General features: G+C 33.9%; 1 protein-coding gene across 1 annotated transcript; it reads left to right on the forward strand.

Annotated features, from left to right (window-relative positions):
* The first annotated feature begins 266 nt into the window (after positions 1-266).
* Positions 267-20,336, forward strand: LOC128557222 (heat shock 70 kDa protein 12B-like). The gene is made up of 5 exons (XM_053544357.1): positions 267-337; positions 14,516-14,824; positions 15,076-15,297; positions 15,501-15,657; positions 16,089-20,336. Exons 3-5 carry the CDS (start codon positions 15,277-15,279, stop codon positions 17,144-17,146), a joined length of 1,236 nt encoding a protein of 411 aa, XP_053400332.1. The 5' UTR covers positions 267-337; positions 14,516-14,824; positions 15,076-15,276; the 3' UTR covers positions 17,147-20,336.
* Positions 20,337-21,845: the final 1,509 nt, after the last annotated feature.

Here is a 21,845-nt window from a genome sequence, read left to right on the forward strand (position 1 = left end):
GTGATCGCCCGTGATTTACATAACGTTTAGAGGGACACCTGGCGTCCTTATCCGCTATTCAAAGCTGGGAAGTCGCCATATGATCTATAATTGTGACGGCGTGACGCTAAATCCTACAAATAAATTAAATTAACATTTTATGTCATAATTGGAAAATCGTTGATTTATATAACAAAAGATACGTGTAAGTTTCCGTACTTGTATAACGCCGTTAACCTTAATCAATATATAGAATATTGTTTACATAATCTTATTTCAATTACTGCGTAAAATTCACCGAACGAATTACTGAACAATTAACTTCCTCTTTCTGTTTTGGTTTTGATAATATAAAATGGTAAGTTATTATTTTTACTGCAAAGTAATATTGTACTACTTCAGCAGCTCTTTTTACTTACGCTTGTTATACATCAAAATGTAAATCCTGTGCATGGAACTAGTCTAATTAATATATACAAATGTACGGCAAAAATAAACACCGTGTAAATGATATTATGTTCAAGGGGTACGCTCGGTTTACAGACTTGTGTTCAATATGGGATATCAGCACATGTATATTCTACTAAGCTAATGGAAACATTGTAAAGATACAAGTTCTGTACCACACAATCAGATTCATAAAATAAATCCTACTTACTGAATTTAAATACAACTATCATGCATTTTTCTTCATTAGCTATTTACATATATGGCCATACTGAAACGCATAGGTTGATCAGTAGAGTAAATTTTATCTAGTATGTTTTTTAAATATTTAGATTTCAAAGATAAATAATTTTTTTTTTCAGTGGAGTACATAAAAAAGATGTCTATTTACGGTTACTTTATTATTCCCTCTCGAAGACGGACAAATGACATGGCCTACAATACCGATTAAATAGACTAGTATAAATGGACATTTTTTTGAAAAATACTGTCATTAATACGCCATTTGTAGCTGCTTCAAAACCGAATAGATAATTTGAAAAACGTAATTTGATTGTTGTAGTTTAGTCTAATTGTGAACAAATTCAACGAAGGGTCGATCATTTTACTTCCTCTTCAGCTTTATTCTCTATGGACAGCGGCATTTGAAAATGGTAGGTTTTTTTCGCTGTTATATGACTTGTGGTGAAAAAGTTCAAGATTTTAATATAAACTCGAAAACGATTTCTTACCGGATATATTTGCATTTATTTTTAAATAATAAATTCGCAAAATCAACGAATCTTGTACTCCTATTTATAATTTCAATTTAGATCTGCACTCATATTTTATACATTTAGAAATAACGTATCATAAACCCACGATTAGCAAAACATATGTAAAACGACAAACTTTACATATCACATTGTTGCCGTAATTCCGACAATGAATTCAAATGAAACACACTACAACACACAATAAGATACAATAAACAGGATTTATTCGCTTTTAAACAACATATTATTTTACTTTTTTGTATAGTGGCACCTGTTTTCGTTTGTACATAATTATTTAGAATTCTGACCGCTGATTTAAACACGAATTTGATTTTTCCATTCCTTTGCTATGCCATTTTATTTGTTTATCCACACACCTGACATGGGCCCATTATATGATTTATTTCTTAATTAACAACAGTCCTGGAAAACTAATATATTGACTGGATTTTATTGATCATGATCTATTTTGAAACTTATAATATAACATTTTTGTAAATACTTTTGAACGGAAAAGGGTAAACAATAACTTGATCCAGATTCACATGTCGGCACATATCGGCATCTGTTACAGTTATCTCTCGACTGAAAAGTAGATAAATAGTAATATGTCCTTTTTAAGTCCCAATGAATCACCATCGGCGTTGGCAATCACCTTCAAAAGAACACTTTTTCACATGCCAGTGGTCACAAAAATCATAAGTTACAAGACAAAGGGGCCTCCGTGGCCGAGTGGTTAAGGTCGCGCCTTGCCACTATGAATTCGAACCCACGCTTGAGGTGTAGAATTATTTCATATGAGAAAGTCATCCAGCTGGCTTATGGAAGGTCGGTGACCGTCCGTGCCTTAAATAATCTTTGTAGGGGCGCTAGGGTTTTCCTCCATCATGAAAACTTGGAAAGACGTATAATTATGTCGGTGTGACATTAAACCTGACAAATTAATTAAGGGGGAATAGCACTTTGTAATTTTTTAACAACCCGCATATGATTTTGATACCATAGTAAAGTAGAAGTTACCTTCGGCATGAATACGTAAATGCTTTTTTGGTTATACGTGAAACGTTTTAGCTGAGGCGCCGAAACATTACCATGCACGTCTGTTTTGGCGCCACGTTAAAAAGCGATAGAATTTCGGTTTATCTTCTCTAATTTGTTTGTTTTTCAAGTTACAGCAATGAAACTTACATCTTTATATGTGTTATATAAAGGTCTACGTTGCTATACATTATTTGTCAATAATGGAAAAAATGAAGAAAAACGACATTCTCATTTTTTTAGTGTTTTTTTTTAAATGGGACACTCGTCTAATTATTGGAAAAATGGCTCGAATTTTTTTACTAAGATTTTATATGTTCAAGATAAACTTATGTTTGATAGAATATTAAAAAATTAAGCACTTTTACCATCTACGTCTTCACTGTTTGTTTGTTTTTGCATTATGACATAAAGCTTTAAAAGCATTTAGAATATTTTTTACTGAAATCATCGTTATATAAGTGGAATAAATAACTGAACAAACGTGACAAATGTCTTGTATATGCCAACTGTTGTTTTTAGAATGAATTAGAAATGGCTGTAAACTGAAATGAAAACACACAGTATCTGCATGAACTCATTTTCATAGTAATTGGGAAACGTGTGTTTTGCATTTGATTAAAAATTCGATATACGTTGATTGCGATCCGATATTGTCACACGTACGTGCAGTAAACTTCTGTATATATTAAAAAAACACTTGCTTAAATTTTACAAATAAATTCCATCATTTTGCTCGCTACACATAGCTACAAGTATAACTTATTAGATATATGTTTTACAAGTATATTTTAAGCGTGTACAACGAAATTGAATAAGCTATCATATAATCGGAAGTTTACAGAAATATGAAATATGAAATTTAGAAATTAAATGTAACTAGTACGTATGCACTTACAACAATACTGAAACGTATACAGTGCTTTAGGGTATAGCGGATTTTAGGGTATAGAGGATAGGTTGATAAATTTTGTATTTAGACTTGAAATATTGTATACATTTTATATCGTTCTTTTACTGGCATGCAGATAGACATTCTGACATATATTTTAAATGTTTGCTTGTTGTTTTATTTTTCATATGTCAGCAAATGAAAATCGACACTATCCTCTACTGACTAAATCAGTGTGTATGTAAAAAAAATGCCAGTGAATGAAAAGTTTTTGATAGAAATTTAAAAAGCTGAATGTTTTTGAAAAGGGAATAAATTATTATTTTGATTTATATTAAAAACAAATCTTGGGAAGTTTGTTTAGATGTGGATTTTAACCTAGTAACGGAAAAAATGACCAAAGCTATCATGTACACCCTAAACCAGCACATATGTAAACAATGACATGGAGAGAAAAAACACATGAATTTCTATTAAAAGCTAAATGTTTTGTAAACTACTAAATTTCATTTCTTTGAATTGGAATGCAGGAAAAACAGTGAAATATTAGTTAGCTATCCGCTATACCCTAAAGCACTGTACTAAAATGGTACTTTCTAAAGTACATTTTCATTTCATACTTTCTTAAAATATGATGACAATGAGTTTATTATATTTGTTAGTTACTCTAGCACTTTTTATGACCTTCTCATATAATATTGCGCGTATGCCCTGATCACGGTCACAACAATGTGCCAATTTAAGCATTTCTTCCTGTTGGAAAAAAAAGTTGCAAATAATAATTTGAACTTGAATGTTGACACATTTTTAATGTCTTTATTCTTTATAGAAAAATCCCTGTCTATAAACAAGATCGAACAGCAACATGATAGTGTGTTAGTATTTTTAGGATACCAGCACTGTATACATGTAATACGATAATATGTTTAGGACATGCATTTATTTTATCTCGAGCCCACGACATCTTATCTCGTGCGTTCGACATCTTATCTCGTGCGCGCGACATTTAATCTCGTGCTCATGACATCTTATCTTTTCCCTTAAATATTGCACAATCGGGTACATGGGGTCTCCTCTATCATCAAAAGCTGAAAAGTCGCTAAATGACCAAAATTGTGTCGGTGTGACGTTATACAACAACATCCGTCTGTTTAATTTTTGTTGTCGCACATTGGGAAAATAGTATATGCTTGTCTCAATGAGATGATTTTTTGTGAGCGCAGCCTTTGCCTTACCCCCTCAGCCAAGTGTGACATTTACCTTTTATAATGTAATTTCAAAAAAAGGGGGCTAGGCTATTGTTTTAAAAAGACTGAATTATTCAATGTCTTGGAAAGTATAATATATTCATTCAAAATTAGTTAAAGGCTTTCACCGGAAACTCTGACCTTTTTAGTGCGATCAATTCGTAACAGAAAATGCCAAAATACTTCAGAAAATGGGAAAAGCACCAAAATTGGCACAGCTATTTATTAAAGCATTAAAAACATTTTTTTCATGGGACCCATTTGATATCTGTCAAGATGGCCGATATGGCGGCCATTTTCCAAAATGGCCGCCAAAACTCAATATTTACCTTAGAAGATTCTAATGAAAGGTCATTATTTTTACATTCATCCCCAAAATGCACTAAATATAAATGTATATAATAAAATAAATCCTAAATTTGCATCAAATGCAAAAATAACAATTCAGATGATGATAGTTTCTTTATGTTTCCATGGTAACGGCAAAAAACTTACCTTTAAAACTTAGTTTAATATTATCATTGTGTAGTTTTCATATTTTAAAAGAATATTTTGTTTTACTATATGTAATTTATATTATTTCACTTGAATTCCCTCCACAGCAGCATATTGAAATATTGTTGTTATTCCCTTAACAGTATTTAGCCAGATGGGGCTTATGGCAACCCTGTATGCATGTCAATACGTCAACCATGCAGATTGGGATACTGCAATAACTTTGAAACTACAGCAGAATTTTTCATGATTAGTGGTACATGGATAGATGGCAATGCAGAGAATGCAATGTCATTTAAATTTGTTCCTATGGCAACAAATGTTGTTGCTATGGCAACAAATAGTGCACGAATATGACACAAAGTGTCATCCGGCATTTCTTCAAAACAAGGAGAGATTGTTTCTTGAGAAATTTTACATAGACAGAGGGACAAATTGAAAACATGCTTGTTATCTTATTTTCTCCTTTTGTATATCATTTTGTCCGTCTGTATGTCCGTCTATCATTTGCAAATGGCGGATTCTTCAATAACTTCAAAATTGCAAATTCTAAAGACTTCTTTATGAAACCTTGTTTATAGATGGTAGGTAATATGGAGAATGTGAAGGTCAATTAACTTAGTTTCTATATAAAATTGTAGTTTCTATGACACCAAGTGCGACAACTACCCCTTTCAGTTTGGGACTTCGAAATGCAAGAATAGATTACAGCGACGGGCTAGTAGGATCAAATGAAACAATGTTCCTTATTATGCACCAGCAGTCACAATGTCTGCGTAATAAATTGCTAACTGTGTAACAAAGAAGAGTAAGGCTGAAAATATAAAAGTTGCTTTCATGGACAACACTTAGTAACTATTCTGTGAAATATATTACTCTGAACAGTGAGCTAAAATCTGAAATAAGGTACATGTCAGATACTCTTGTCAGTACACACAAGCACGAGATTGTCGACAACTTTAGTTAACTTGCATAAGGCATTGCAGAGCATTTCAGCACGATTGACAAATTATGTCTTCCTCGACAGCCTTTATCGAGGTTGCAAATGCACTTGAGGAGCTATTGGTACGAGACTCGGGTACTTGAGGCAAAAACTATTGGAAAGGTTCCAATATATCAAAGATCTCTCTGGTCAGCCTTATTTATCTTGACTTGGAATTTTAGGAAAGTGATGGAACACCCGACCCCCATATGTGCCCGACCTAATGGGCAACCTTTTTTAGTATGTTCAAGAGGTGTAGCAGACGATGCAGGAATGCACATTATAGCCCTAATCTATATGTGAACAGATGGTTGATCAAGCTACTTGATATGTTTTGCTGTAAAGAAGAGTATCGAAAGCCTCCATTTATACCCCAGAAATATAATACAAACAGTTTGTTTGTAGGAAGATGTAGAAAATGCATTTAAAAGCTTGATTCACCAGTAAACGAGAGCTGTACTGGGTAGTTTTGTTTGACAAGACAGTGATATTCTTACATTGGACTGCTTAACTGGAAGTACAAATGGTAAATAGATAATATTTGTCGTCTTAAAACTAGTAATTTAAATTGGTATTAAAATTGTGTTTCGAATGTACCTGTGCTCATTAGAAAAACCCTCAAGTACTCACATTTAATTTAATTTTAATTTCAGTACAATGTCCAGAAATAGATACTAGAGCACATTTTTTTTGTAGAAATGATAGATTCTGCTCTTTTTATACCCCCGTTACACTCAGCCACGTTCCCACTACGTCGTAAAAACGTAGGACACAGTAAGAACTTGTACAATGTAGAAGAAATACAGTAGACTCTGATAAGAACATGATAATTATGGTCTCCATCAGTGTAGAGAACGCGGTCGAATTTTGGATATGTTCAAAACAAATGTAGTGAGGACGCGGTCTAATCAGGAAGCAGGAAGAACTTAATAAGGACGTAGTAATGATGTAACTAAAACCTAGTAGGACATAGTACAAGCGTGGTGCGGACGGGAAAGACTGCATGGCGTGCTCACTGCGCTGTCACTGGGTTAACATTGCGTTCTTGCTACGTAAATGGAGTTTTCACTACAACTTATCTACAATCGTGTGCTATGACTATGCTACATGCATGCCACGTTGTAGTATACCGCATTAGGTTATTAATACGTTCGTTCAGTTCTTAACACATCTGTGTCACGTTTGCAGCAGGTTCTCACCATGATTGGTTCAGATTCTGAAAATTGAGTATGAATACTGGATCCAATTCCCAATCACTTCGTTTTCAATCAGCAATGGGTATCGAACATCATCAGGAATTGCCACATAATCATGGACTCAGCTGCACTGGCAGCTTGTAGTGGACTTTTGGACCTCCGTATATCCTTCACACTGCTTTTGCTTATTCCACCGCAATCTCCCTATAAGACTGCTCTTTTTTCTTCGTTGGGGCGTTGGAGTGGGGTGGGGGGGGTCGTCGTTAATTGCAATTTATGGTTGTTGAGTGTAGATGCGGACACAATATAACTTGCAGAAGGAATGAAAAAAAGAGGCGCATGGCGTAGTATTTATAAGTAGCCGACGAACAGTGAAAAGGTGATAAGCATACGGTTAAAGCATGGTAAGCGAGAGGTGCAATCTGACTGATCGTACTAAGAATGTAGTAAGAACACACTGGACGTGAAGAAGCGTGTGGTAAGAAAATTAGTGTGAACGTGTTAGACGCCGTGAGAACCTGACAAGGATGTTAAAAGCGCGCAGTATGAACTTTAGAACTGCACATTTTTCGAGTTCGATCCCCATCCCCACCGTGTCAAAATTTTCAGGAAGCAGTATGATCTTCATGGTCTTTGCCTGAGAGTGATCAGGACATTAGTGACTGTATGTTATATGCTTATGACATTAAACTATAAAACTATTGTTATGGCACAATGTGCTACAATTTGACAAAAACAGAATATTACAGGAACATGCAAATGTAAATTTGATTACGCTGATCAACTGGCATATAAATGCATTATGACTTTTCTTCTGCTTAATAGCACATTTTATCCAAGGGAGACAACTATTTTCAGTTTTGTTGGAAGAGCGGTATTTTTGTTAATATAATATGTTTGAATTTATTCAGGCAGGTGGTTTTAGCGTATTATACTGATGACTGTAAGTGTCAATAGAAATTTTATATATAATATTATGTATTTTTGAAAATATATACATATATGGCGGCCATCTTGGATTTTTCGGCCATATTGGATTTTTTCGGAGTGGGTCTCATGCTCATTTTTTGTATTTTGCCCTAAAGTAGTTATGTACAAAGTTTCATGCTTTTCCCATTTTCTGAAGTATTTTTACACCATTTTACTGTACTATTTAAAATTGTTGAAATATAAAACTGACAAGTTAGCGTAGCTCTGGGCAGGTTAAGACATAACATCAGGAAAACTACATCTTAATTTGATAACCAACAGTCTGGCCGGTGCATATAAAAGGTCTATGTACTAGACATTCAAGGAGGCGAGGCGAGGCGGCAGAGCCACCAACCGTGGTTCTGCCAACGTAAGTCAAAAATACAACTATGCCTCCTTAGGTTAATTTCCAAATATGTTATGTGGATTTCATAAAAGACAACTTCAGGATATACACAATTAGTTTCTTAACATTTTATAGTAGCTAAATATTATTTGAAAGATGGACACTGAGACAATAAAATTACTTGTATAAAAAGACTTTCTTTAAATACATGAAATTAAATAAACTTCAGAAACGAGCTATTGTGTCTTCAATTTTATATATGTGTGTGAAAGTTCTACCACAGGTTTTACAAGTCTGGTAACACTGGTGCCATATGGCTTTTAGAGGCCATTACGCTACACTTTACACAGATAGAGGTTCTATGCTTGCTCGCGAGAACCGATCTCACTGAGTAAAGCATAAAGTATTTTCCAAATGTACGGCGAAGTTATGATCTGGACAAAAATTAGCCGGACAAAAATTAGCCGGACGGGCATGCTTCCCTGTATCTATATGACATGAAAAAATTTGTTATCTAAAAGTTACACATCGTGTCACTGTTAGACTCACTGATGGATAGAAGGATGGGGTGGGGCTGGAGGTCAGGAGAGTGGGGATAGAGTAGTAACACTTCGTTGTGGACTTACAAATATACTAGTAACATAACTATTTATTACTTTAACCACCTTTTATGGCTGATCACTACCAAATAGAATGTAAGCCTCCGCTGGTCTATCACAAGTAGTCCAAATATAAATAGTACTAATCTTTTTTCCTTTCCTAGTGCATTTTCTCGACAGCAACGTGCTTACTTTTACCCTACCGTGTTTCAGTATGTATCACTTTGCATTCTATTGAAATCGGCATGTTCCTGTCGCATGCTCGGTAAAAATGGCGGCGTAAGAATTTAATGTCTCGAAAAGAGAAATTGAAAGAAGCGAAAAGTAGTAAATTCAGCGGGTTGTATTTACCGAACTGTAGTTTTCTTATATAAAAGTTAACACCCCCTTTTCTTTTTTGTTTTTGCAAAGTAGCGATCTAGTTCTTTATGGGAATATAAGTCTCTGAAAATCTGATATGCTAGAAAATGTCGAAAAACCGTTATGAAGTAAGTGGATTTTATATGAAATAAAGAAGAGCTGGATTTAGTGGTGTTCAGCCTTATCCCAAATTCAATTAATACAATCCTGTTATTCCGGAAGGAGAAAAGACGACGTTTTTTTGGTTGTTGTTGTTGTTTTGTTTTTTTTTTAGTGGGTAGAGGGGGTGATGTTCGGCGGGGCAACGTTGGTCGGGGCGATGTTCGGCGGGGTGACATTCGTCGGGCCGACGTTCGGCGGTGCGCCATAATAATGTTTTTCGTTGTGTTGCCGCGACAGAACGAAATAACAAAATGGCACAAATCAGCAACCATAGCCAGCTGCTAATTTTTTAAATATATTTTTAGCAATTACATGTACTTCCATTTCTATCTTTTTGGAGCGGGTTTCAGTTATAGAAAGAAAATAAACTGTAGTATATAGCCTATGGAAGGCCGGTGCGCCATGCTAATTTTAAAATGCTAAAATGTCGTGCACTAGAGATAATATGTCTTGCACGTCGTGCGCTCTAGAAAAGATGTCGTGTGCACGAAATAAGATGTCAAGCGCAGGAGATAAGATGTTATGCGCTCGAGATAAGATGTCGTGCACACGAGATAAGTTGTCGAGCGCACGAGATAAGATGTCGTGTGCACGAAATAAGATGTCGTGATCACGAAATAAGATGTCATGCGCACGAGATAATTTAATCTTTAAAAAAAAATAAATGCATGTCCTAAACATACTTCCGTAGTATTAACATGTGCTGATCACAAATGTACGCCTACGTCTGACTTTTATAGATCAATGTAATAAAAAGCGTGACCTAAAACTGAACGAATCAAAACTGCGACATCCCTGATGCTCTACAAAATTAAGCTCAAACCCTTACTAGCAGAGGTAAACGTACATGTATAAAATCTAAACCTCTATATACTAACACCTATCACTGCAAAGTGCTCTAATTTTAAATGAAAACAAGTATTGTCAAAAGAAAGAAGATATTTACCTCCTGCGGAAAAATCTTACTGTAAGACATTGTCTTTACCACTACACTTGAATGAATCTGTTATATCACCACTTCGTGTGACCTCATTGCAATCATGAGATTCTTCTTTAACATTCTTCAGCTATTAGAATTTTCAAACACTTTCCTTTTCGTAAAAAAAGAACGAAGAAATTGGTATATTTATAAATGACCTTGATTGTCTCATGACGGCACAAGATCTGTAAACATATTTTAATTATAAAACAATTAAGAATTGAGAAAATACACTTACATTTATACGGCAATATTAAGTGCATACATTCTTTTTTAAGTATAGAATATTCTTACGAAACCTTACCCGCGATGTTTTTAAGCGCGCACTTTGACGTCACTATTTTTTCGTCGGATATGGTACGAAAATCAGTGATTTAAAAGAATACTAGATGGTAAAATTTCAAAATATTTTGAAGTTTCATCATAAATAATTTAATCTTGAATATATAAAATTTTGGCAAAAAATTTCCACCCGATTTTTCGTTAATTAAACGAGTGTGCGATTTTTGCAAAAAGAAAAACCCTAAAAAATTGAGAATTTTGTTTTTCTTCATTTTTTCCATCATTTTGAAAATAACAGTGACGAATTTGTCTAGCGACGTAGACCTTTATATAATACATATAAAGATATAAGTTTCAGTGATGTAAATTGAAAAACAAACAAATGAGAGAAAATAAACCGATTTTTATCGCTTTTTTAACGTGGCGCGAAAACAGACGTGCATGGTAATGTTTGCGACGTCACAGTTAAGGAGGTAGGTTACCTTCATATTTGTATGTGCGCATGTCCAACCGGAAGCTAACGTGACGATTTACGACGACGTTTACGACAAACTAAATGTGTTTGTATATTCATTCTTCTGAAAACAAATCATGAACCTGTCTTCGATCTGATGCTTTATGGTTTAATAATTCAGAAATAATGAATAAATTGCCGCAGAAACGTGTCAAAACAATGTTGCCTTAAAATGACGTCACTGACGTCATGACGTTACGTGTCAGTTACCGCGCAAAATTAATAGTTTTTGTCTTGAAAGTACGTAATTCTGTGCATTTTTTTATATTTTAACTATTTTCAAATACCCATTATTTGCTGAAATATTTTTATGAGTCTTTTGCGCTGAATAAAAATCAATATTTTGCTTCTTTTATGTAGTTATATTGAAATGTTATGCGGAATGTAAGAAAATGGATGATGGTAACCAATGTTATTTGGTATATAGTTGGGTGAAAAGTTACTTGTTACGGCCATTTTCAAATAAAAATCTAGCAGTTTGATTTGTAATACCTATTTTTCAGGTTCCGTTGATAATTTGTTACTAACATCTAAAATTGTTCAAATTTCGGTAGAAAAATGTGGTTTCTTGAATTGAATTGATGTTACCATGGAAACGAAGCCCGTGACCTATGTATCTAAATGTAAAATTCAAAAGCTTTGACACTGGTCTATTTAAAAAACACAGCTTCGGCTTTTTATTTTCATTTCAACAATATCCATGAGAATAATAGCAGCATGCTGAACGACTTTTCCATGAAAAATGCCAGACGAGGGGTACTGCTGTAAGTATTCTAAGCTGTGAAATTTGTTTGAATAAATGCAAATAACACGAAAATATAACTTACGTTAGAAATAATATGTTTTATAGCTGCATTAACTAGAAAGATAATCTTATTCAATATTTTTTATAAGAAACTACGACAAAAAGCAAGATATAAGCTATTTTAAACATCTCTGTTGCCATGGTTACTTTAAACTTTATGAAAAATAGGGTACCATGTAAAGTGCTTGGTATTTTGCTAATAATATTACCCAAATATGCCATGTTGGTCATTAACAGAATGGCACTGAAGCCGTCGAAAACCCCTATTTTTATACATAGTTGTTTAAAAATGAGAGAAAATGCGTTACCATGGAAACACGAGCCCCGCGACATATACATTTTAAGCTTTTATTAGAAAGATAACGTGCATACTAGTAAAATTATCAATTATGCAGACTTCTACGGATATCAATGAAACTAAATTACACTGAAAAGTGTTAAATATCCGTATTTTCCTTCTTCTTTCAATATGAAATACCTTTGGAGGGTCATGCTCTTCAAACCTGGATAAAAATTGAACTTGAAGGGACAGAGACAAACGAAATTGAGATTATAGCAGTTAAAACTTCATATTACACGAAATACAAAAATGTGCTGCGGTTCAACTAATTTGAATTTACCCTTGTAACAAGGTAACCTACCTCCTTAAGAAGATTCACTTACAACCAAGAAAACAGTTACGGTAAATCAAAATCATACGCGGGTTGTTAAAAAATTACGAAGTGCTACTTACCCTTAAATCTGACATTCAATGTCTTAATTTAAAAAAAACCTTGACTTATATTACAAAAAATAATGGTATGCTTCCGAACTTGTGCAACGCCGTGAACCTAAATCATTACATAGAATATTGTTTCAGAAATGTATATCTAAATAACTGCGTAAAATTAATCGAACAATTCACTTCCTTTTTCTGTTTTAAATAGTTTCGTTGGTAAACACACAATCTAATGTGCAAGTCTACCCTCAGTGATTATATAATGGTGAGTTGTAATAATAATAATAATAATAGTAATAGGAATAATATTAATAATGAAGAAAACTTTAAATGAAAATAGTGATGCTTCAATTTTGAAAAATGTTGCGTAATTGTTCTGACATCTTTATGTTTTATAAACTTAAGTAACATTGGAATGGCCATTGGGTGCGGTAGGTCGGATGTTCGATCTCTGACCGCGTCATACCAAAGACATGAAAAATGGTAGTGGTAGCTTCCTTGCAGTACTTAAAGGTCTGTACCATTGGGTAAATGAGCCCAGGTAAGTATCTGTCAATAGATACCTACGTTGTCGTACAAGAGAGTTGTGGCTCATGTTGTCTATTGAGTATCTGCGAATTAAATAAAGCTTACCAACTATCTCACCCAAATGAGAGGGTCACTAGTATTTTGAATTATCTCATCGTTATCAAAGAAGGACAAGCTGGTTCGCAAAGAAATTGCTATTTTCGAGTGACACTTTTATTCGCTCGCGATCTTTGTCTGTCCGTTTAGGTGTGTGCGCGTGTGCGTGCGTGCGTGTGTGTGACACCCAGCAGAGTAAATGAAGTAGATATTTTTAATGCAGGACAACGACCAAGAACGCTCTTTGTAAATTAGCAGTGTTCGCATAAATAGGCTGTTCTGTAATAACCAAATCTGGAATTCTGATATTACTGCATGATATATTCAATCAATTCTAACATTGATGTAGTCTGGAACCATATCGTCTATCCAAGTAATATTACGATCCCAAAGTGGGATGGGCAGGTAATCATGACTAAAACTTAATATGTAATTGTAGTTGTAATTTAATTGTACATCTTACCTAATTTTGAATTTTAGACAGACACCAGTTCTGAACCTAATCTACATGTAGATACACACTCTTGTTTACGCATAACTCTCTCACATTAAGAAAAAGGTGTTTTCTATGTAGTTGCATTGGCAACATGTATAGTGAATGAAAGTGTAAGATTGATAGCACTTATCCATCGATGATAAAGAAACTGCCATGTAGCTCCAAAACTTATCAACAATATTATCCAGAGAAATCATGCACATTTCATGCACATACAACTCCTACGTCTCTGAAGCACGGGTTCAATTACTTTATGTCTGTGACAGTTGTTATATTAATTGATAGAATAGGCATCAATTTATTTGAATTTAAAATAAATTACAATTTACTCGTCTCAGCCTTCGAACATATCGCTCTCGGTTCTGTAGCTTTTGCTATATATATAAAATATATACTAATATACAGTATAGTATCTTTGATATCGATGATACCATTAGCCTTATTCCTTTTGTGTGCTTGAATTGCAATTAGGTGCATAATACATTTCATTGGTATATATGTCGTACTAGTTGATAAAAGCATTCACATCTACGACAATATGATACGTTGAACATATTACAAATGGGCTTTGATAAGTATATATCAATTACAAACAGAAATGTATCAAAGAAATAAATGTTGTTTTTTCAGGCATCTAAACCACTACTTGATGCGTCAATAGACTTTGGGACCACCTACTCAGGATGGGCCTGCTCATTTCTGCATGAATTTGAATCCGACGCAACAAAGGCATTAGTGAAACACTGGCACTCCGGTTCAGGAACTTTGACAACCGAAAAGACTCCGACCGTTGTGTTAGTGAAACCAGACGGGAAAACACTTGAGGCGTTTGGCTACGAGGCTGAAAATAGATACAGGGAACTCACAGATGAGGGTGAATATGAGGAGTACTACTACTTCAGAAGATTCAAAATGACGCTTCACAAAGCGTTAGGAGAAGTATTAAACTTTTTACAAGCGTTTGTGAGACAGGCTAACAAAATATTTTTCTATAACACAAACTTAGTACTCAATAAAAGTTAGCAATACATTTAGGCTGCATGTAGGTCTAATGCAAAAACAAGGTATATGCACAGTCTGTTCTGAAATTCAAAAATGTGCATTGGTCAATTTCACAAACAGCCATATGAGAATATAATGCAAATATTATACATGTTTGTACTTTATTATTTATGCATCTTCGTTAATAGAATCTTCATAGAGGAATCATGCTTAAAGATGAAATGGGAAAATCACTTCTTGCACTGGACGTATTCGCGATGGCTATCGAGTACTTGGTAAAGGACATGTATGAAACTGGAAAAGATAGAATAACAGGACATATCAAGAAGTCATAAGTGCACTGGGTACTTACAGTGCCTGCTATTTGGACTGATCCTGCCAAACAATTCATGAGAGAAGCCGCTGAAAAGGTAAAATGTTAAATACACCATAATTGTGTTCTTCTCAATAGGGAGGATGTTGAAATAGTTTCAGTATACTTAAAATCTCATACCCTTTAGAACATGCAGACATAATATTACCTTAAAGATATTTAGATTTTTATTTATAAATGTAGTTCCTTTACTAGGTCCTAGGGATTATATCAGTGTGATATGTTTTTCTTATTTATTAGGCTGGTATTCCCTCGGACAAACTGAGCATATCGTTAGAGCCAGAGGCCGCATCTTTATTCTGCCGTTACCTTTCCGTGGAGAAAACGGTGAACAAGTGTGACGTGTCGATAGCAGCATTTCCTGCAAAAACAAGATACATGATATTAGATGCTGGAGGTATCTGTAATTTAACTCTTATCCGATCTCAAATTTACGATATGAAGTTGGTGATATGAAAATACATGTATATAAATCATTTTGAAGAACGAACTCTTTTTAGTCTTTCTGCAATATTCAATGAGTCTTCGGGTGGGTTTTTAAAAGACGTTTGCTCTATAGTTCTATTATTTACAAGTATGTGTTTTTCCACTGACTTTGGAATATTTCGTTAGAAATTGTTTTCGAAAGGTGACACAAGGATGTACTTTCAAATATGCTACCGGTATATCGTATATGTTCGTCCTAAGCTTAAATGCTGAAAACTGAAATAAAAATGAGTAAATTAAAATCAGCAGCGTATTGTATTCATGTGTATAGACTGTTATTTTATAACGTCGGCAGAGGTGCTACGATATATTATGTATTTTGTTTTGAACCTAACATTTTAGGAGGAACTATTGATATTACTGTCCACGAAGTCGAGGACTCGAGAAAGGTCAAAGAGGTCAAGGCTGCAAGTGGAGGAGGGTGGGGTGGTATTCTTGTTGATAAAGCATTTGAACACCTTGTCGAAGATATCGTTGGGAAAGATATTTACAAGAAATTTAAAGAAAACGAAACTGAAGATTGGTTAGATTTATGGAGAGATTTTGAGGTTAAGAAAAGAACTGTTCGTCCAGAAAAAGATGCTAGAATTGTTATGAAATTTCCACTTTCTTTGGTTAAGTTGATTGAGAAGAAACATGGTCAAGCATTCGAAGATTATATTGATTGCTCTGACTATGCAGATATACTTACAGTGACAGGTGACAAGCTGAAGTTTCAGGCGAGTGTGTTTAAAACACTGTTTGATACATCAGTTAACAAAACCATTCAACATATAGAACATCTGTTACGAGATGAGACAGCTCGGATGATAAACGTAATTTTGATGGTCGGTGGTTTCTCAGAGTCCCCAATGTTACAGAAGGCGGTTCGGTCCGCCTTCCCGGGGATCAAGGTTGTCATACCTGTCGATGCTACAACGTCAGTAATGAGAGGAGCTCTAATATTTGGACACAGTCCCAAGTCAATTACAGAGCGAGTTCTGAAAAACACCTATGGATTGAAAGCAAGCCTTAATTTCAAAGAGGGTGTACATCCAGAGGAACGACGAACATCTTCCGATATTGGCGACCAGTGTTTCGGTGTGTTCAGTAAACATGTTGAAAGGAATCAGATTGTTAAAGTAGGGGAAGCACAAAGTGAGCGTAAATACAGAGCTGCGCATGCCTGGCAAACCGAATTACCATTTAAGCTGTATGCGTCTGATCTTCAGAACCCGAAGTTTGTTGACGAAGGATGTACCTATGTTGGTACAATGACTGTAGAACTGACCGATCACGATGGAGATTTGGAGAGATGGGTCTGGGTGTCTTTAACATTCAGCGGAACTGAGATCGAGGTACAAGCTAGAGATGAGAAATCTGGAAAAAGGACCAAAGCAACCCTTAATTTTCTCGGATAAAACCAATAATAAATCACATTGAATATTATCCATGATCCCAAAGGACGGGAAATAAAACACTGAGACTTGCATTGATAAGAACTGGAGAATACAAAACTATATTTTTGATCATTGTGTCTATCGGCTAGTTTCTGTAAGTGCTTTAGTTTTCCGATTTCGTTACCCAGAAATTAGGCAAAGGTTCGTCCACTTCAGCCATAAATACATTCCTTCCGGGATTGTTTAAGACCGGATGTCGCTTTCTACCGTATGTCATACAAAAATTATACTCATTTGAGTAAACCTTGTTTATGAAAAATGCCGAATTCTCACTCTTTGAAAATATTATTGGCTACACACGAGTTTTTAGTAGATTGTTTAAAAAAAAACTGACTTTCAGACATTAGGGGTTTCCTTATGTTACTGCTCTAAATCAATTAAAGGCTCACTGTAACAATTTATTCCAAACTTTGACGATTTCTACCAACACTTAGGGGTTAAAATACCCCACCCACCCGAGTTACATTTTCACCAGTTTTGATAACTCATAAAATTATCAAAGTTAAGGTATTTTTAATAAGACGTCATGAAATAATTGTTTTTATATATTTTCATGAGAAAAGATGATACTTTGCAATCAGTTTAGGTTATAGTTAACGTGCATACAATTGTAATACATATAAATCACATGCCGTTTCTCAGTCAGTCGAACCTATTTGTGTTTCATTCACAAAGGTTTGAGGTACCAATAGTCTTCTTCTATTTTAGATGTCAAAGTAAGCTTACTTGTATAATGTTGACTTTATTTGATAAAGATACTTTAAAATGTAACATACATAACAGCTGTCACTCAAATATTCCACATTGAAAAATTAGCAACATTGAAAACACTCCAACAATTGCATTTGTAAGCTGTTAATTTGAATAAACCATGATTGAACATGCACGCATGGCCATTATAATTTTGTTGGACTTAACCCTGTTACTATTCTCAATTATAAGATGTCGACAAACTACAGTGGAACAATGATACCTCTTTCAGCATCACTGTAAAATAGCATAGATTAGCTTTATGTCTTCTGCTTCAAACATATTGATATTAAACAGTAGAATTGGTTACAGTGTGTGCGCAGTCTGAATATTTTGACTTTCACTCAAAAGAAATGTTTAACATGAGATATCTCAGAATCAAATATACGTTACCTAAGTTTTAACGGTCACCTTTTCAGTTTCATATTTCGTGTATTAATATTCCAGACGAATGCATAAAACATGTTTACCGGCATTGCAAAGCACCTACTCAGTCAGTTTTACAGCATTACATAGATGAAATGAAACATGCATTATGAAACACACGTTACCAAGATTACACAGAACATTAAGTAACATTAAAGCTAGGATAGGTTGTGGGTTTCGATGGACTGTTGTGGTTTCAAGATAGATTTTATTTACATTTTCGATGCTTTTGTGGTTGATATTTTTGGAAGGTCAGGTATGCATTATGTGCTCAAACTTGTTGATGTAATTCCAGATGTAATTAAACATTTTACATTTTGAACTTATAGAACATCATACATATTCCGTACAACATGGGTAGTGAAACAAATGTCACTTTTGGTAAAACATGTTTCTTAAAATAGTTGTTTCTTTGACTATAGTGATTTTCAAATATCACTTATACTGTGGGACGGAATTACTGAAGTACGCAATCATATTACATTTCCTTAATGAACTCATTGTTTATATTGTGGTTGTCAATTCTGAGTTCTTACTAAAATTCAATATTCTACTTTAAAACTATCAAGAAATACAAACAAACTAGTTCATTCAAAAGATGATGTATTTCAACTGTTACATATAGATTACATCGGTATGAAACTGTGTTTAAAACATTAAGTCTAGTCACTGCCTTTATCTAAATTCGGTAACGTATGTTTCAGAATTACACAAGAGGACACATTATAACACCAAGGTACACCATATGAAAGAAATATACTCTACAATTTTATGTGAGATGTTGCGAGAAGTCACATTTTCGTATCAGTATCAGAATAAGTTCATCATACATGCATAAATGCATATGTACATGTACATACTTACAGAGTCTGCATCATTTGTTTGGAACACGCAAGTGGTGCATTGATGTCTTATTTGTAAAAACACTTTAGTTAAGTGCTTTATTCCGTAGTAATGTCATTACGCTACAAGCTAAAATGGATTGAAACAAACGTTACTTTAAATATCACTTACAACAATACCAATTAGTATTACTCATACGACCAAACAACAAACTGATACGATTCCAAGACTTGCTCAGTTTATAGCTGTGAAGCTCTGTACACCTGTTCATAATGTCAAGCAAATGCATGACTATAGATGTATTCATGATAGTTTGGTAATATTTCAGGGGCATACGCATTGAAAGGTTATTGTTCAAGGATATTGAAGGGATTTGGATTTGTGATATATCTGAAATTTTCTATTTTAAACAAAACAGATAAAATGTTCAAGCTCCACCAAAATTACATCAATATATATGTATCATCAACTGCTTTGATAGGTTTGGAACTGTATATGCTTATTACCGTTTGTGTAATCAGATAGGGCTTTATCTTTTAAAAAGAGGCCGTAAATACTTACTGAATTGTGACAGAAAAACGCAATTTGCATTTAAACATAAACTTTATCAATCCTTTCAAATGTTTAAAAAAAACATAACTGTTTGTACAATGATCTTTTTCACTTAACTTTTAAAAGAAAGTGACAATTTCATTATATGTTTGATTCTCCATTATCGTTTTTTACTAGGATAAACTGTATATGTAACATCTATCAGGCAGCCATTCTGATACAAATTAATATAACATTGTAGCTACATTCAAAATGCTTTGAATGAAAATAGAGAGTAACATGATTAGTTTTATAAGAAATAAAAGCAGCATTTAAATTATATCAATGTAACGTCTTTTGCTGTATACTGAATACATTTTGAAAATGGCGCCATCGCGATTAAAACAAGAGAAGTAGCTAATATTGGTAACCTAGTTTCCAACTAAAATTATTTTTAAAAAATCAGATGACTTCTATTACAGCAATGATAACTTAGATCTTATCCATATGTATGCTTGAAAACTTATTTCTGGCGGCCAGTTCAAAAATGACAGGACAGTATCGTTATAAGATTTATCCGAATAAACAAACTTCAATCCCTTTTTGTTTTATAATACTGAATATTTGAACAGTAGTAGCACATCAATATTTGTACATGTAACCGATTTCAGGTGGTCAATTTGTGAATGGTTCAATCCTCTAACATGTTTAAATCAGTTTCAGGTGATTTCAGCTTTGACATTTGAAGAGCTATACTTCTTTCATATGTACATGTTTGATCAGGTATTTTGAAATTTGGAAAATGGTGGCCGTCTTAATTTGAAAAGTCTGTGTAACTAAATAACCTATTTTGTTGGTAGTTTAATAAACTTAAATTGTGGGTGATTTAATTACTACGTACATAATGACTACTAAAAAGACCTAAGCTAGCAAAGAAGAGAATTAAAACCATCAAAATATGAAAACTTTGGTGGCATTAACTCATATGTATAATAATTTCGGATTAATTTGAAATAGCTGTCATCTTGAATAAAGACTTATATAGCTGTATCTGCTTCCTTCTTGATGTTCCCGATAGGGAACTTCCTTGAATATTTTGCGGTCGTATCAGTTTTTGCAATACTTTCAACATTTCTACTCCACTAGCAAAGAATATGAATATCAGTATGCAAATCGCCCAGAAATGAAATACGAACCATAGGTTTGGCCAGCTGAAATTAGATGCAAAGTTTTCTGATTTTTCAGTCAATTATTCATTCATTTTCTTTTCTTTATTGTAAACATGAGGGTTCCGTTCATTTTTTAAGGATTGGAAGTTCTTAAGATTTTCCGTGTAAGTAAATGTACTAATGTGGTGGGTGGGATATATAAACCTCTACATTTTACATTTTATTCTGCACATGGATATGATACATAGTGTAGCATTTTTGACAACAAATGTAAATTATTGATTATATTTCAGGCATTAAAAGATAAGATTTTTTATAGGAAATGTCAGAAATTTCTTTTTTCACAATCCAAATCAGCGTGATAACTGTGCAATACTTAATTGCATGCATTAGGCACCAACGTTTTTAAAATCGTTATTAAATTTTACTGACATGTTGCTAAGACCGACATCAAACCTTAAAAGTTTCCTGAATTATAGTATCATGGTATACCTCAACCTTTGTCTGATTTCTGGGTTACGACTTTCAAATGTTTTGGCCTTTTAAGTAATTTAAAGTAATTTTATAAAACTTCATAAAAATGAAACGTTACTGCAAACGCCTAGGCCAGAAACATGACTGCATAAATAATCATTTTCTAAAAGATTAAAGTAAATAATGTATATGTATTTCGAGTAACGTATGTATAATCTAAGGATACGTTTGGTAGAAATTGAACTGTCATAGACAAATGGAACGTTAAAGTATACCTGTTGTATATAGCTTTTATAGATTTTATAGATTCCTAGCATTTACACAAATAGAAATGTTGCATTCTACTTCTGCGGTGCTTTACAATATACGACATATACACTGCCAGAGAATTATATGTGGGATGAAGAGTGAAACGAATTTATTTTACCGACTACATTTTATTTGAATATAGGTTGTTGGTAGTTTGT

This window comes from Mercenaria mercenaria, chromosome 5 (genome assembly GCF_021730395.1).
Source record: "Mercenaria mercenaria strain notata chromosome 5, MADL_Memer_1, whole genome shotgun sequence".
NCBI classification, from domain to species: domain Eukaryota; kingdom Metazoa; phylum Mollusca; class Bivalvia; order Venerida; family Veneridae; genus Mercenaria; species Mercenaria mercenaria.